The sequence below is a fragment of the Chrysemys picta genome, chromosome 21 (assembly GCF_011386835.1).
Source record: "Chrysemys picta bellii isolate R12L10 chromosome 21, ASM1138683v2, whole genome shotgun sequence".
Classification (NCBI taxonomy): Eukaryota; Metazoa; Chordata; order Testudines; family Emydidae; genus Chrysemys; species Chrysemys picta.
Genome location: NC_088811.1, coordinates 12,906,045 through 12,921,053, shown reverse-complemented (window position 1 = coordinate 12,921,053; position 15,009 = coordinate 12,906,045). Strand labels below are relative to the sequence as shown.

General features: G+C 37.5%; 1 protein-coding gene across 17 annotated transcripts in view; it reads right to left on the bottom strand.

Annotated features, from left to right (window-relative positions):
* VPS13D (vacuolar protein sorting 13 homolog D) overlaps positions 1–15,009 on the bottom strand; it is a 192,412-nt gene that overhangs the window by 85,413 nt on the left and 91,990 nt on the right. For all 17 annotated transcript variants that reach the window (XM_065575036.1, XM_065575035.1, XM_065575034.1 and 14 more), the window contains 9 exons: positions 13,988–14,223; positions 12,327–12,435; positions 10,712–10,875; positions 9,864–9,972; positions 6,711–6,890; positions 6,271–6,387; positions 5,788–5,937; positions 4,336–4,485; positions 3,125–3,221 (listed from right to left, as the gene is read on the bottom strand). In XM_065575036.1, the coding sequence (XP_065431108.1) occupies positions 3,125–3,221; positions 4,336–4,485; positions 5,788–5,937; positions 6,271–6,387; positions 6,711–6,890; positions 9,864–9,972; positions 10,712–10,875; positions 12,327–12,435; positions 13,988–14,223 (1,312 nt within the window). The remainder of the gene's footprint in view (positions 1–3,124; positions 3,222–4,335; positions 4,486–5,787; positions 5,938–6,270; positions 6,388–6,710; positions 6,891–9,863; positions 9,973–10,711; positions 10,876–12,326; positions 12,436–13,987; positions 14,224–15,009) is intronic.

The following is a 15,009-nucleotide window of genomic DNA, read 5'->3' as shown; positions in this document are numbered from 1 at the left end:
GTCTTAACCAGACGCGATAAATCAATCCCAGAACATCGACTGCCTGCCGCCGGACCCTCCGGTAAGTGAAGACATACCCTAACTTGTGACCTTATACCTTAGTCTTCAATCAGTATGTTTGCTTTCACTTCTAGTTTGTGTGTCCTGAGGCAGACAAAGTAGTACACAAATATCTTATAACTACACAACCTTCCCTGGTTTTGAGACACAGTCTCTTAAGGGAACTACATTTAGGAAAGTAAATATGAAGTTTGGCATCAAATAAATCTGTTCTCTTTTTGCTTCCTTCTATATCGAGGTTTTGAAATAATGTATTAAGTACTTGACATTGATAATGAGTTTAGGCTTCTTGCCCCAACTAGAATGGAAATTGAGAAAATCTCTATGAAAAGAATTAACCTGTTACAAATAGCACCTTGTCCAGTTCTGTCAAAAGAACAGCTATTACCAGAGTATGGTGAGGGGGCAAAGAAATAATGTTTTATTTAAAAAGCCCCTTATGTGAAAATACTGGGGAATAGACAGTGGTAGTCAGTCCTGAGGCAGGGGGAAGGGGAAACCCTGACATCAGCCCCCGCCTCCCTCCCTGGGCTCTCTGCACAGCAATCTCTCTCTCTCACACACACCTCTGTATTCAACAGCACGAGCATTCCACATTAATGGTTTGCTTTGTGTCCCAGAGCAGATCAGCACAGCACGCAAAGGCTGTTAGAAACAGTGCTTTGAAAGGGGAGGGGCATGTGTCTTCAGAGCAGCTGAGTTCAAAACAACGAGCAGAGCAGTCACTTGTTATGGGACAGCTCCGGAGGCCAATTACAGTGCAGAAAGCAATCAAGTGTCTACACCGGCAATAGAGTCCTGGAGCCTCTGCACAAACAGCCTTACGACTCTTGTCGAGGTGGTTTTTTTTTTTTTGCAGCTCTGCAACTGAGGAGTTTCTGCACTTAAAGTGGCTTGGCAGTGTGTAAACATCTACAGTTTAAGCACAGAACGCTGCTTTACTGCGCAGAAACTTGCCAGTGTAGACAAGCCACCAGGCAGAGCTGTGTTAAATGGATCATGTGGGAAAATGAAAATAAATCAAAACCCCGGAGAATATATGCCAACTGATTCAAATGATTAGCAAAGTCAGTGAGACTCATTGAGCTTCCACAAATATTATACAGCTTGTTTAAAGCATCATACAAGAAAAAGATTCCCAAAACAACAAAGGAAGACTACTAGAACTAAAGAAGATAAATTATTAGTCTGCCAACCAACAAAAATAATTTAAGGATCTCCAGCAAGAAATAGGTTTCTTTTCCATAGTTGAGAATCTTGCTCCTGATCTCAGTTACATTGATTGTCTCAATGGGGAATTCTGGGACAGATTGCTGTGAAATTTGTTACTTTGGAAAGAGAATCTCCTTTTTGCTCTGGAAGAAATTTCTGCAGCGCATTGACAAATGCAATATGTAAATACCGAGCAGGCTGAAAAACGAAATGTTCCCCTTTATGGATTCCTTACAAAGGATCAAGATGACCTCAAAGATTTTTGTTTTTACCAACAGAAGTAGTACTTCACATCTGGAGTAAAAGGTTCTCTTTTCCCTCTTATTTCTGGAGAGCACAAACAAGCTGTTTGGAGGACCTCAACTGTGGTATAAATTGAGGCAGTAACCTTAGCTTCAATCCTCTTTCTCTCACCCTCAAACTGAAGGGAGAAAGGATACAATTTCCTTCTTCGCCTCCCTCACTTCAGTTTGGGGAAGACAAGAGGCAAGAAACAGCTCAGGTTACCGCCTCATGTGACTATGAAACCTCTAAAGATCTTGTTGGGGCCTCCAGAAAAGAGAACAATTTCCAGTATTTCAAATACAAATGATACAAGCTGCTTCTTTCTTTCTTTCTTTCTTTCTTTCTTTCTTTCTAGTGTTGATGAGGCCATCTTTATAAATCATAAAGCATTTCTAATTGTTTTGTCATATACATTTAAGCACTTACTAAGTTTAGCCATATTTTGTCTGCACCGTTGATGACATGTGAGAGTCTTTTAAGCGAAGTCTAGTTTGTACACACACTGTGATCTCTTTATAGCAAAGAACCAATGAGAAACAAGGAAACAAGAGAGCAAAAGCAATGCAGTCAACTGAGAGGAAGGATAGTCCAGTTGTTAGGGTACTAGCTTGAGAGCTGGTAGACCAAGTTTTAATTCTCTGCTCTACCAGAGGCTTCCCATATGACACAAGGCAAAGTCACTCAGTCTTTTTGTGCCTCAGCTCCCCATCTTTAAACGGGGGATAACAGCATTGCCCTACCTCACACGTAGAACTACATTCAAGATTGTGAGGCACTTAGCTACTAGAATGGGCTTGTCTACACTTGGAAATTTACAGAAATAGCTATTCTGGAATAGTTGTTTTGATATGTTTGTATAAGAGTATCCACACAGGGATTTATGCCAAATTAATTATTTCAGAATAATTATACCAAAATAATTATTCCAGAACTGCTATTTCAGCAAATTTCCAAATGTTGATAAGCCTCCAAATAGATAGATGCCTCTCTAATCCTTCTATGAGATTAAAACATTCCAAGGTCTGTTTTGCTTCAACTAAGAGCAAGAAACCTTTTTGTTACACTTAAAGCCAAGGGTATGGATGTCACAAGTTAAGAGGTCAGGGACAGCCAAAAAGTTTTCTGAATTAACCAAAAGGAAGTGTCCCAGGAACAAATGAATAGAGATCCAATCTCTAGCCCTGAGTTTGTTTAATAAACAAAATTGCCAAACAAAGTGGTTGGCTAAATAACATTCCTTTCATCCTAGTTCGGCTGAATCCAGATACAGGAACTGAAGAGGAATATTAAACTTCTTCCCATAGGGACTCGGCTCAACAGTGCACTGGACAATAAAATGTTCTATGAGTCATTCCTCAAATCTTGGAACGAACACTGTACAGTATGTAAACTGCTATTGACACATCTTAGCTTTCCAGCTTTTTACAGTGGAAGTTTCCAGGCCGTCAAAGGCTTTCAAGTGAACAGTGGAAATTGCCAGGCATTTTGAACTAATTTTGTATGCAGACAACAGGGATACAATAAAATCTGCATACTGTGGAACTGACCTTGTAACTTTATACTGTACCTGATTCTGACTGATCATAGCCAAAGAAACTCAATAGTTTCAGGAGTAGTTTCTCCTCAATTTGGATTGTGAACCTCCGAGCTGTGACCATCAGATGCTACAGAGATAAATATATCTCAATTTACATTGTGAACAACAGAAATATTCTCCATCTACCCTGATTAACAACGAAAATCTATTGTAACTTGACACAGTTCTTTCATTCATAGGGTTTCATAATAAGATTCCCACTGTCAAAATATCTTGGGCCCTTTACCCCCGCGCCCCACAGTTACAAGAAATCTGCAGTGAATTGTATTTGGTTAGTTCTTGTAACTATCTGTGCTTAACTACTAAATGTTAAAATTGCAGCATTATTACCGTCCAAGGGACTCTGACATTGCAATCAGCTATTTTTCAAATATGTCAAAATTAATACAGGCTTACTTTGAAGGTTTAAGTTTCATAGTAGGCCTTAAGAACCAACTTAGTTTTGTTACTGCTGTGTAGGCTAGGATTAGTAAATAATGTTATATATAACTATTGCCATTTGCAGTTATGCTTTTAAATTAGGGTTGATGCTACAAGGTGGCAGCTGTTCATCACAAAGACCAGGGGATAAAATTTCACGTTATATACATTATGTGAAGCATAGCACAGTTGATCCTGCCCGTTCATTATGGTAGGTGGGGGGTCTCTCAGTTCTCTGAGGCATCAGCTAGTGGCTTGAAGGCTAGATTCGAGATTTGAAGCACTAAATGTCTGGTCTAATTTGGCAACTTCTGCAATTCCATGTACTGTTAGATGTAATATTCTTCAGATGACTAATTAAACTCAGGACCTTATTGTCATTCTTGATGGTGTTGGGGTGGAATTTAAAGATAACTTTTTTTGGAGAAGAGCAGAAGATGACCCTAGGGTCCTGGCCAATATTCTCTCCCTTAATAATTCAGGTTCTAAAATTTAAGGGAGAGCTATTAAAGAAAGTTAAATGGCTCCCACATTTGCCCACAAAGTCACTGCACTGTTATCAACTCATCAACCGCAATGTACTTTAGGATACTTAGAGCATCAAAGGTATGAATGAGAGAGGTCCTTTCAGCCACAAAAAACTAGTACATCTGCATATTTGATTGAATTTAGACTAGACTACTTACAGTTTAAAAACTAGGAATAGGTAAACACACTCTTAATAAACATGATGTTTGAATGCTACAATCAAATTGGATTACCTTGTATATATCAGTTAGTGCATTCTTACTGGGAAATTTCATTGCATTTAATTGCACTGCAGGGCCTGTCTCAATTGCTTCATTTTCATTGATTTGGGGGGTCAGAAAGAGCATGAAAGGCTGTGTGGTGCCAACGAGCTGATTATCCACCTGCAGAATTAAACAAGAAAGCAGAAGAATGTGACAGCTCCTCAACATACATAATGAAATCTAAGCTCTCTTTTTAAATGGAAAGATAAAAGTTTGCAAAAGGGGTGGGGTTGTTTATGTCTCTTGAACAGCAGACACACAGAACACTATGCACATTTCATTTTTCTTATTCATCATTAAAATCCTTCCACAAGTGTTCAGAAATACCTCTCCTTTGCCAATGTTGTTACAACTAGCAACATATACAAATGTGCATGAGTATCTTGAAATGCTAGACACCATTAGGTAGCAGAAAAGGGATCCTTAATAAGCTCAGCAAGTTGGATCTGAATTTTTAAAGGCATAAATCAAAGCATTTATTGACAAAAGATACAAAGAATTAAATTGCTTTCCAGTTTTAAGTCTGCTTATGATACCCACCCTTTTTCAATTTACACATGGTATTCTACAAACACACACAGCTGTCATTAACAGAACTTAAATATTACAAACGGGCTTGGAAATACTTGGAAGTGTTTTATTTTCTCAAAAATGAGGCCAAATTGGACCAATTGTTTCCTCAGCCGTGAATGTGAAACACCACAATGCAAGAGGAGTAAAGTGGCACCCCCTAAAGGCCAAGACCTAATTTCTCCTCTCTCAGGGAAAACACCATCTGACTAAAAACTGCAAGAATGTCTCTTAAGTGTCTGTCCTACTTTGACCTATGTATGGTACTATACGTACCACTGCTACCACCTTCAGTGGTTGATTTCTCATTATTCAGCTACAGCACCTGATGATTTTTGTATAATAGTGAACAGAATGGGGAGAAAGTTTTTTTTGAAAAGTTATGTACGTTACAAAGATTCTGACTCATACAACAGCTAAAATTAAAAAGGAATGGAAAGACTAAAGCAATAAATAGATTAGTGTTTCAACTACTGGTATATGACAGAGGACAATGAAAAAGCACAGGTGCAAAACATTACCTCTGGATCTGCGATCAAACAAAAAGAGGAAAGAATAGACTGAATCCTAATGTTTTACCTGATTGATTTAGGGTAGTGAACAGACATTTTGACCAGGATATTAGAGCAAAATTCTGCTCTTATAAGAAGGTGACTATGACACCTTTAATGTTGATATGCTGCAGACCAGACCTGGGTTTTTATTGTTTCATCTGAAACACATCACCTGTCCCTAAGCATTGTAAACTGCACAACAAATCACTACTTTATTACATATGGACACACAAACATCCATTGCATCCTTACATAAATTAGGAAAATAAATGCACAAATTTGTTCCAAAAATAGTTACCTGTACATCCTGTATACTGAGCTCAAGCACCTGACTGGTTGATAACTGTGTGTAGTGAACATTAATTCCAGTGAGGCTTGCAAATACCAGCTCTTCAGGGACTTTGTTAACTAAAGATAATCCTATTCCACCTTCTAATTTCACTAGCACCTGAAAACATAAAAACAATTTTAAAAAGTTCTAGATGCCACACACACACACACAGTTGGCCAGTTCATTTATTTAACTGTTTTTAAAATATACTCATTGCTAGCCAAGTCTTCAAATACATATAGAGGTCCTAAACTATACAGCAAGCTTGTGTGACAAGCTGAATGACCTGCTACTTTCACTGCTGAAATTCAGTTTAGAGTTTGGGGTTGTGACATGGCAAAACCAACGGAGTAAGAGGTCTGAAAAGTGAGAAAGATTTATAAAGAACAATATTGTACACATGCCTCCTTCATGGTAAAAAATGAAGGCCTATCAGTTTTATTATCTTACTTCCAATTCCTGATCCGTGTCTGGATTTTTTAACTTGCGCAGATCTTGTTCTGTAACTGGAAGTTCACCTCCTTCACACGATAAACGATCATTTCTACGTTGGTTAAAATCGGTTACCTAAAACAAAATGAACTACTAAGAACTACTTCTTATTTATGTACAAGAAGAGAAATCAAGTAGACACTATCTATATATGGTAGGACATAAGCGTTAAACTAAAAAATACAATGGCAACATTTCTGATCAAATCTGAAACTAATCCTATATCACATGAGATTTTTCCCCTTCGTTATTACAAATTAATACTATGCTCTTCTACCTTTCTTTTGCAGAAGAATTTACAGCTGAATTGTTATATCAAAAATATTCCATACATTATAGAAACATCAGAATAAAAATTAATGATGACACTGTGTCCAGAATTTATGAATAACTTTCACCTGAAGAACTCGAGTAGGCCCATCTGGGACAACTCTGACTGCCAAGACTCCTGACCCAGGCCTCATCTTCTGGTTTATAAACTGCTGTTCAGGTGGAATGGGCCCCAAAAGCTCTAGAGACATATCAGGACCAAGAACCACTTCAGCCCCATCAAACAAACCTGATATTCCTCCTTTTGCCTAGGAAAAAAAAAATTAAAAGCATAAAGTAGAAACACTGAAATGGTACAGAAGGGCACAGATAATGGTGTGTGAATACAATAATTTTAAAATGTATTTCAAAATCCCTTCTCTTTTATAGCTCAAGCTATTTCAAGCGACTGAAAATGTATTTAATTTTTCTCTCTCTCTCTCTGCAGCTGGAGAACAGAATCCACAACTGATTTGAGCAGATGGGCAGTTAGGCCAACTGTACTATTCAGACAGCACAGGTATAAAAGATGACAGCTGCAACAGAAGTTGTATTTTATGTTACTAAAGTTTCCGGTAAGTGAACTTCAGCAATTTGCATGGTTAAAAAATATAGTCTGGGTCCATGATTAAACATTCCCCTTGCATCTTCAGAACTGAGAACAGGATCAAAGCCCTGCTCAAAGTGAATGAAAGTTCTTCTTAAAAGGTATTCTGCAGAGGGACAGAAAATTTCTTGCATCAGTTTTCTAATCTTTTATAATAGATCCAGAGTTAAGTCAAATACACTGTGGCCTTCACTTGTTAAAAAGAGACTGACATCACTATGAGTTAAGTCCTTAATAGTGGAACCTCTATTTCTTTGGTTGCTTCAAACTGACAACAGAGGAACACGCTACCACCACCAATATGCAGCTAAGGTTGGATTGTCCACTAGAAGAGGAATGTCCTAGCTTCTCAGTTTCCACAGTATACACAGATGTTACATCAAAGCAATTCCAATGTACTGCATAAATACACCACATGTAGGATGTATATAACTTGCATGTATATACTACAAGCATGCCATAGTGCACAGGGAAAGCCAATATAACATTGTGGAAATAACATTTTGCAATTTAGTATCTTGACAGATTGTATGTATTTTTTCCCCTCAAGAAGCCAAAAAAGTAATTAGACCATATTGAGGATTAACTGCTTGCTAAATTTTTTTTTTTTTAGTTATTAAACAAAGTCAGTGGAGTCATAAAAACAAGAAAGTCCAGAAACCTGTAAACACAGGGTTAATTCATATGGTTTTAAAACATGATTTCTCCTGTTTAAAAAATGGTTTTGAATATGTTCTCTTGGGTTGCAAACTTGCACAAGTTTCAACACAATGAAAATTTTGCTACCCAAGTTTGGTTTATAAGGAAAGTGCAGGGAAAATGGATGGCAAAGGGGTCTGTAGAGCCTTCCTATGAAAGATAGATTAATAGTGGCTGAAATTTATCACAAACTGCTTGATGGCCAAAGTGAAATCAATTTGATGCTCTCAGTCTAGTTCCCAAAGGAGACACATCCACATCAGAAAAACATCAGATTGATACAGACTGGCATTCTTGTTGGGGGTCTCAGCTGAGAGGTTAAGAAGTGAATGAACACCGAGACTGAATTACACTTTCATCTCAAGAAAAATCTCTTAAAATCAGGATTGAAACACATTGGCAGGAGAAACGTGGGAGTATTTCACCGCTGCTGTCCTTTTTCTCTCTCTCTCTCCCCTAGAGATACAGGATTTCAATCTCCAAGATTCTCAATCTCACACCTTTTACAAGCATAGCATTCACATAAGCTTCATCAGAACAGAACTGCAGATAGTCTTAAAAGGCCATTGTGAAACACATTAATAATAAATTCCATAATTTTTATCCTCTCTGCTTGTAACAAAAGAGATTTATCTCAAGCTTGAAACTGGATCTTGACGGAATATTTCCTCCTCCATTGCATGCACATGCTGTTTTGTTATTATAGGATTAGTCATCAGCATGGCAGAGATGCTGGTGTTTTGTTTTGAATGAACAAACATAACTGAAGCAATTGTTTTGGAAAAAACAGCACATAAAAATTACATGGAATTTAGAAACAAGAAAAAAAAGTCAGGTCAAATATAGGGCTCCCAAATCTTGACAGTGTCCCTTTAACCACGGAATTCTGAATAGTGATGCTATTATCCTGTAACTTACAAATCCATTCCAGATGCATAATGTAACAGTCCGTCTTTGATCAAAGGGCTCACATAGCAAATATCATACTCCCTCTTTACACTAAAGCAGGGTTGATTTCTATTGGTATAGCTTGCACGACACATTGTCTTTGAACATCATTTTATTATAAAATATCAACTTCGCACAATCATATTTATCACAAAAATTGTTTTCTACTGCAAGAGGTAGTATACGTACACAGAATATACCTTCTAAAAACTTTGTAAACAAGATACAGATAAATATGAGTAAAACAGAAAGATACAAAACACATAGTAACAGCTACAACAGATCATAAATATCAACATCCTTTAACTTTCAGGGCCAGAATTTCAAAACAACGTCTCACATTTCTGAGCATGTACCCTGCATGCAGGTATCAGAATTTATCAGATGCAAATGTATGTGTTAGTTGTTTGAAAAGTACATGTACAAGTGCCATACAGAACTTAATAAAGCATGCATGACTGGAAACAAGGCTGAGGTATGAAAGTCATATGTCCTGATTGTCAGAAGTGTGAGCACAACTCCAATTGACATCAGTGAGTTGTAGGTACTCTGCATCTCTGAAAATCAGGCCCTTAGGCCAAAATTTTCAGATTTGCATGCCTTAAGTTAGACACCTAAAACCCTATTTTAGCAGTGATGAGCAATTCTGGCTTATATTAACTTTTAGTGGATTTAAGTGCCTAACTGTGGTACCCAAGACTGAAAACTCTGGTTCCAGTTTTCCAATTCATTATTTGAAAATCCACAAAGATAGGGTGCCTCATGTTTAATGAATTTTTACCAATAACAACATGTGAAGACAATTAAAGGTGTTTCTTAAATTTACATCATGTGAATTGCTACTGGAATCTTTGGGTTTTCCCCCCCACCTCTTTCAAGGTTTGGTCTTTTAAACAAAGCTTGTAATACCACTAGCCCATCTGATTTGGACACCAATCACCTCAGCCAGCAGTCAAAAGAAGTTAGATGTAGAATAATTAATACTGACCTGTACAACGAGGCCATGCATACCACAGGTTAACCTGCCATCTCGAAAACTCCACGTCTGAGTAGTACTGCGCCGTCGATCTGGTTTTCTCAGCATCAGGGGCTCATACCTGAAAAAAAACAAGTGACAGACCAAAAATTTCTACTTTCAGATTCCATTGTTGGGGAGTTTTTAATTAGTCATGCATCCCTATTTTGTTCTATCCTGGCTTCCTCACCCATAGCTTTTAAAAGTATTATTTCAATTTGCTCCTGCTGCGTTGCATTAACTGTCCATTTATTTAAGGGCAAAGGTAACCAACAATATGCATGAAACACAAAAGAGTTACAATACACATATGAAGACAAATAGTATTTAGTGCTTCAGTAAGGTTGACAGTCTTTAAGAATGAAGTACTCTATTTATCCAAAGGGACAGATAGCCCAAGCAATGTTAGATGTATCTCCACCATGGCCTGAAAAGAGCAATTTTGGGAGTGGGGTGGGATAATTCAATCTATGTGCCCTTTTAATAGTTAGCCTTTCTGCTGCTCAAGGGCAGCCAATCAGTGCCACTTGTGGTGGTGGTAGTAGTTTTGGTGATGTGGACACTCGTTCTCAAGGAATTGTTCTGTGACAAAACACTTACGAGATGGTAACTTCTGGGTTTTACCAGCTCCAGCTGGATTCAAACTGGTGATATAGCAATGACAGGGTATGAATACAATTACTGATCCCTCAAGCCATCCAATAATCTAATGTGGGTATTTTAAACATCTTAGACTATTTAACTTTTGTAACTTTTTACAGTTGTTGTCTTTTTTTATTTTTAAATCTATAACAATTATATAGAAATCCTATTCAGAGAACCTGTTATCTGTGACTGCAGCCAGGCCGGCAATATCTAAAATCATGGAGGACTCAACAGATCGAGGCGAAGAAGGCTTATTGGGGTTATGAGGAACTGAGGAACCTTCATGGCAAAGCATGCCGGTGCCAGTCATTCTCCAAAGTTGGGATCGCTTCCCTGGTTCCTGTAGCATATGCATAAAAGATTAAGTTGATCATAAATAATGCAGAGCAAATAATATATATTTATATTTAATTACTGAATTCGTTAAGTGATGCTATTTGGAATGACTTTTACATATCCATGTCCACAGCCCTGATTTAAAATTAGGTGCTAATAGTACATATTAAAGTCTACTGCAATTATCAAAATCAAATGTGCATAAATCCCACACATTGGTAAATCTGAGGCTATTAGGCTACATAAACAATACTGTTCAATAATGCTTCTATTTACATACATTTCTTCAGTTCTTAAAGTTTTGTTAGGAAATAATTGGCTTATTTACATTGCCATCTTCTTGTACAACAAAAGGACTTCTTGTCTGCAACTTCATCACCACCTCTAACTTCTCTCTTGGTCCTTTACACTTCACTATAACCCTAGAGGCATCTCATCTCTAAATTTAATGTTTCTTACTACTTTTATTCCGATTACTCCCTTCTCTTTATCTCTGACCTTCATATCTCTCCCTCATAAGTGCATGAAGGTACTTGAACTTTCTTCAGCAGAAGGTTTCTAGTTTCTTTTCCTCAAATAACTCTCACCATTTTTTCCTCTCCTGTCCACTCCCTTAATTTCCATACCTGGCTTTCCACAAACCTCTGCTCTTCTATGCTTTTCTCAGAGCAAAAATATCTGCAAGATCCATACCCAAATTTGTTACTATCCACTTCATTCTTCTTTTGATCTATCAGTCTGCAATCTTTTCCCTTAAACTCCTCATTGGACCATTGCAACTACTGTATTGTTGGCATCCAACCACCTCCTGTCCAGACTATCATTCCGACAGTGTATAAGCATGATCACCTCACTTCGCGATCTTTATTGACCTGTATCAATTCCCTTCTCCCAATGAATACAAACTTCATATCAACCAACCATTTTCAAATCTTTCAACAGCTTTGGCTCCACTCACTCTCTGGACCTACCACACACTACACCCTTCTCCCCCCTCCAGTGGTATCTTTTATTCTGCTAGGTCTGAGCTACTCTGATCTCTTCCTTCTTCACTATTAAATAATTAAAAAGTGCTATAAAAGTGTTAAGTATTATTACTATCACAATGAAAGGATCTTTAATGACTTCTTTTGCCTATAACAGATTCTCTCTGTTCTCCAGCTTACAGAGGCTATTAACCTTTACAAATCCAAACCTAAAACACCACATTTCCTCTGTTTCCTTCTCCTAACTCCCTTCAGCACTTACCCCATATCACTCTTTTATCGTCAGTCTATTATATTATGGACGTTGCATTCTTTTTTAACAGAATATACAATATCTTGTAATGCTAAATACACAATTAAAACAAACTGTAATTGGGTAATGTTTAGAGCAGGATTATAAAGTGTCTCTGCTACTAGAATCATACAGCAACATCATCCTTAGCGAAATACTGTTTTCTGAATCTCGTACCTTTTTCTTGAGTATGACTCTCTGTGTCTTTGGAGAAACATCCAGGACAAGCTCTGCATAAGCAACATCTTTATTTGAAGCAACTGGCCTTCCAGTTCCCTCTTGCGAACTAGAATTGCGAGAAAATCCAACATGCATTCAGATACATTCCTATACAAAGTTTCTGTCTCTTCTGAATACTGAGTCAGAACATACCTAACTATTAACAGGACAACTTATACTTGTCCTTCACTACACATTATGCAAATTTAAGTCAGGTTACCCATTACACTATTTCCTCTCATTTTTGGAATCACTAGGGTAAACCATAAGCATATGGCATTTACATTATTAAAAGTGTTGAGTCTGGAATTAGTAATGGGAGGCTAAATATCCAACTCAGAGTTCAATTTGACAGACAGATTAATGCTTTCATTGCTTACATCAATAATGGTACGGCAGAATCAATATTTTCATCAAAAGCGATCTTCAGTGTTCTATAACTCAGTTACACTGGCGTATCTGGACTGAAACGCAACTAGTAAGTTACAAGCAATAGTTGCCCTGTGGCAGTGCTCTGAATCACCATGGGTAACGTCAAGTTTTGGATACACGTCCCGATTGTTCATTCCCTTGGATGGCAGATATTGGGGTAACTGTGGATGTAGTAAGTTAAATCCCCAAGGGGACACTACAGGAAATGAATAATGCTAAACTCTTCATCTTTCAACAATTAGACAGACAGAGGAGATACTGATCAAAAGAAATCATATCCAGAAGAACTGGTGGACAATGTGCTTTGTACATGTGAACACCTTGAAGTCCATTTAATATTTAGTTCACATTTTAACTAATCTTGGCTCAGTCATGATAAGCAACATATACATGAAGTGACATCTTCCACTATAATCTATAGTAACAAAGATGTTCTAAGAAGGCCTCACTCAAAGATCAATTCCCCTCTATTTGAGATATTCAGTGATACTCAATTCAACTGGAGACATCACAAAGAGCAGATATCCCAGCTGAAGACACCAGGTCCTCATCTCACTTTTCTCAGAAATCAGTTCCCCACCTCCATCTTCCAATGGATACCATTACTAACCTACCTCCCACCCATGTTTTCCACCATGATCTAATCTGGTATAGAACCAGATCTTTCTTTCTTCCACTGCTGCTTCCATGGCTGACAGTACTACAACTCTGTCTTTGCAATACCAGAAAAGACTCAATGCTCTAATATTAATGACAGCTTGAGGTTAACAGAACTGAAAGACCAGTACTAATTAAAAGTAGAGATTCATTCTGTAAGAAAAATTCAATCATGTAAGCAGCAGTACTTCATGCAGTACACCAGCTACTCTTTAAATTTATGTGCCGTAAGTATTAATTTGTTTGGCAATACATAAAAAAAATTAAGGATCACAAGACCACATGAGATAATCATCATATTACCAAATTTAGAACAAGAAATACAACACTGGAATCCTGACTCCCAGTCTAACTAATAGGCTCCTCTTGCTGACCCTGTAGCCAGCATAAGTTTCTCAATACGTGAAATCCTTACACAGATAAGCACTGTGTACAGCAACAGTTTTTAAAAAGAATAGCTCTAATTGATGGCTGAATATTCATCATTTGCTTTTAAAGGCTATTTTCAATATAATATGAAAAAGAGTTACCCCGAGAAAGTATACGTAGCAGCAATATAAATGAAATTTTCATAATAAAGCTGTTTGCCGTCTTGAAAGTCATTCATGCTGCAGGTAATTTCTGAGGAGCCTGCCCCTTTAACTGTCAGCATGATAAAAGGTGGTAGGATGGGTTCATCCCATGCATAATTCAAAGAAGTCATTGGCTTCACTTCAGTGCAGAGTCTGGGCTCTGCAACACCATGTTGAGTAAAAACAACTGGGACCTATAATAATGAAAGAAGACTTTAGAAAATGGTAGGTGTAAGGGATTCAGGAGTCAGCTGCTGTTGCCAGTGTAGTTCAGGGTTGTGATTTTGTAGTTTTTCAGCATGTCAGTTGCATTCTATATGTCGTATGTTATTTCCCTGAATTGACTAAAATTTATTCCACACCATTTCAATTTTTGCTTCCTTCTTATGGTTTAAGAAATTTTATTTCCTCATACAAGTTTCAATATTAAAGTTTGTCTGATGATGAATGTTAATATACTTTGCACTTATAGAATATCTTTCATCCAAAGCTCCCAATGCCTTCGATCCTCTGGGAGATATTATTTTATATATAAGCAAACTGAGGTCTAGCTAAGTTAGATGACTTGCCCAGGGTCATACAACAATTCAGCATCAAAGCCTGAAATAGAACTGGGTAGCCCTGAATCTCAGTCTCCTATTCTAAACACAAGACATACTTCCTTGTAGGATAAAAATAAGATAGAACTTGTTTTTACAATTGCTGGCATGAAATTTAAATAATGCCTCATTTTAGGCATCTCCAGTGGATAGGGTGTAGGACTGAGAATCAGGAGGCATGGACTGTATTCCCAGCTATGCTGTTACTGTGCTGTATGACAGAACAAGTTATAAATCATCTACACCTCAGTTTCCCCATCTGTGAGGGTAACAATACCAACCCCCCCTTTGTAAAAGAGCTTTGAGATCTATACATGAAAAACACGTGTGCGTTTTTCATGTATAGATTATAATAAATAATTAATAATAATTCAGTAAGAT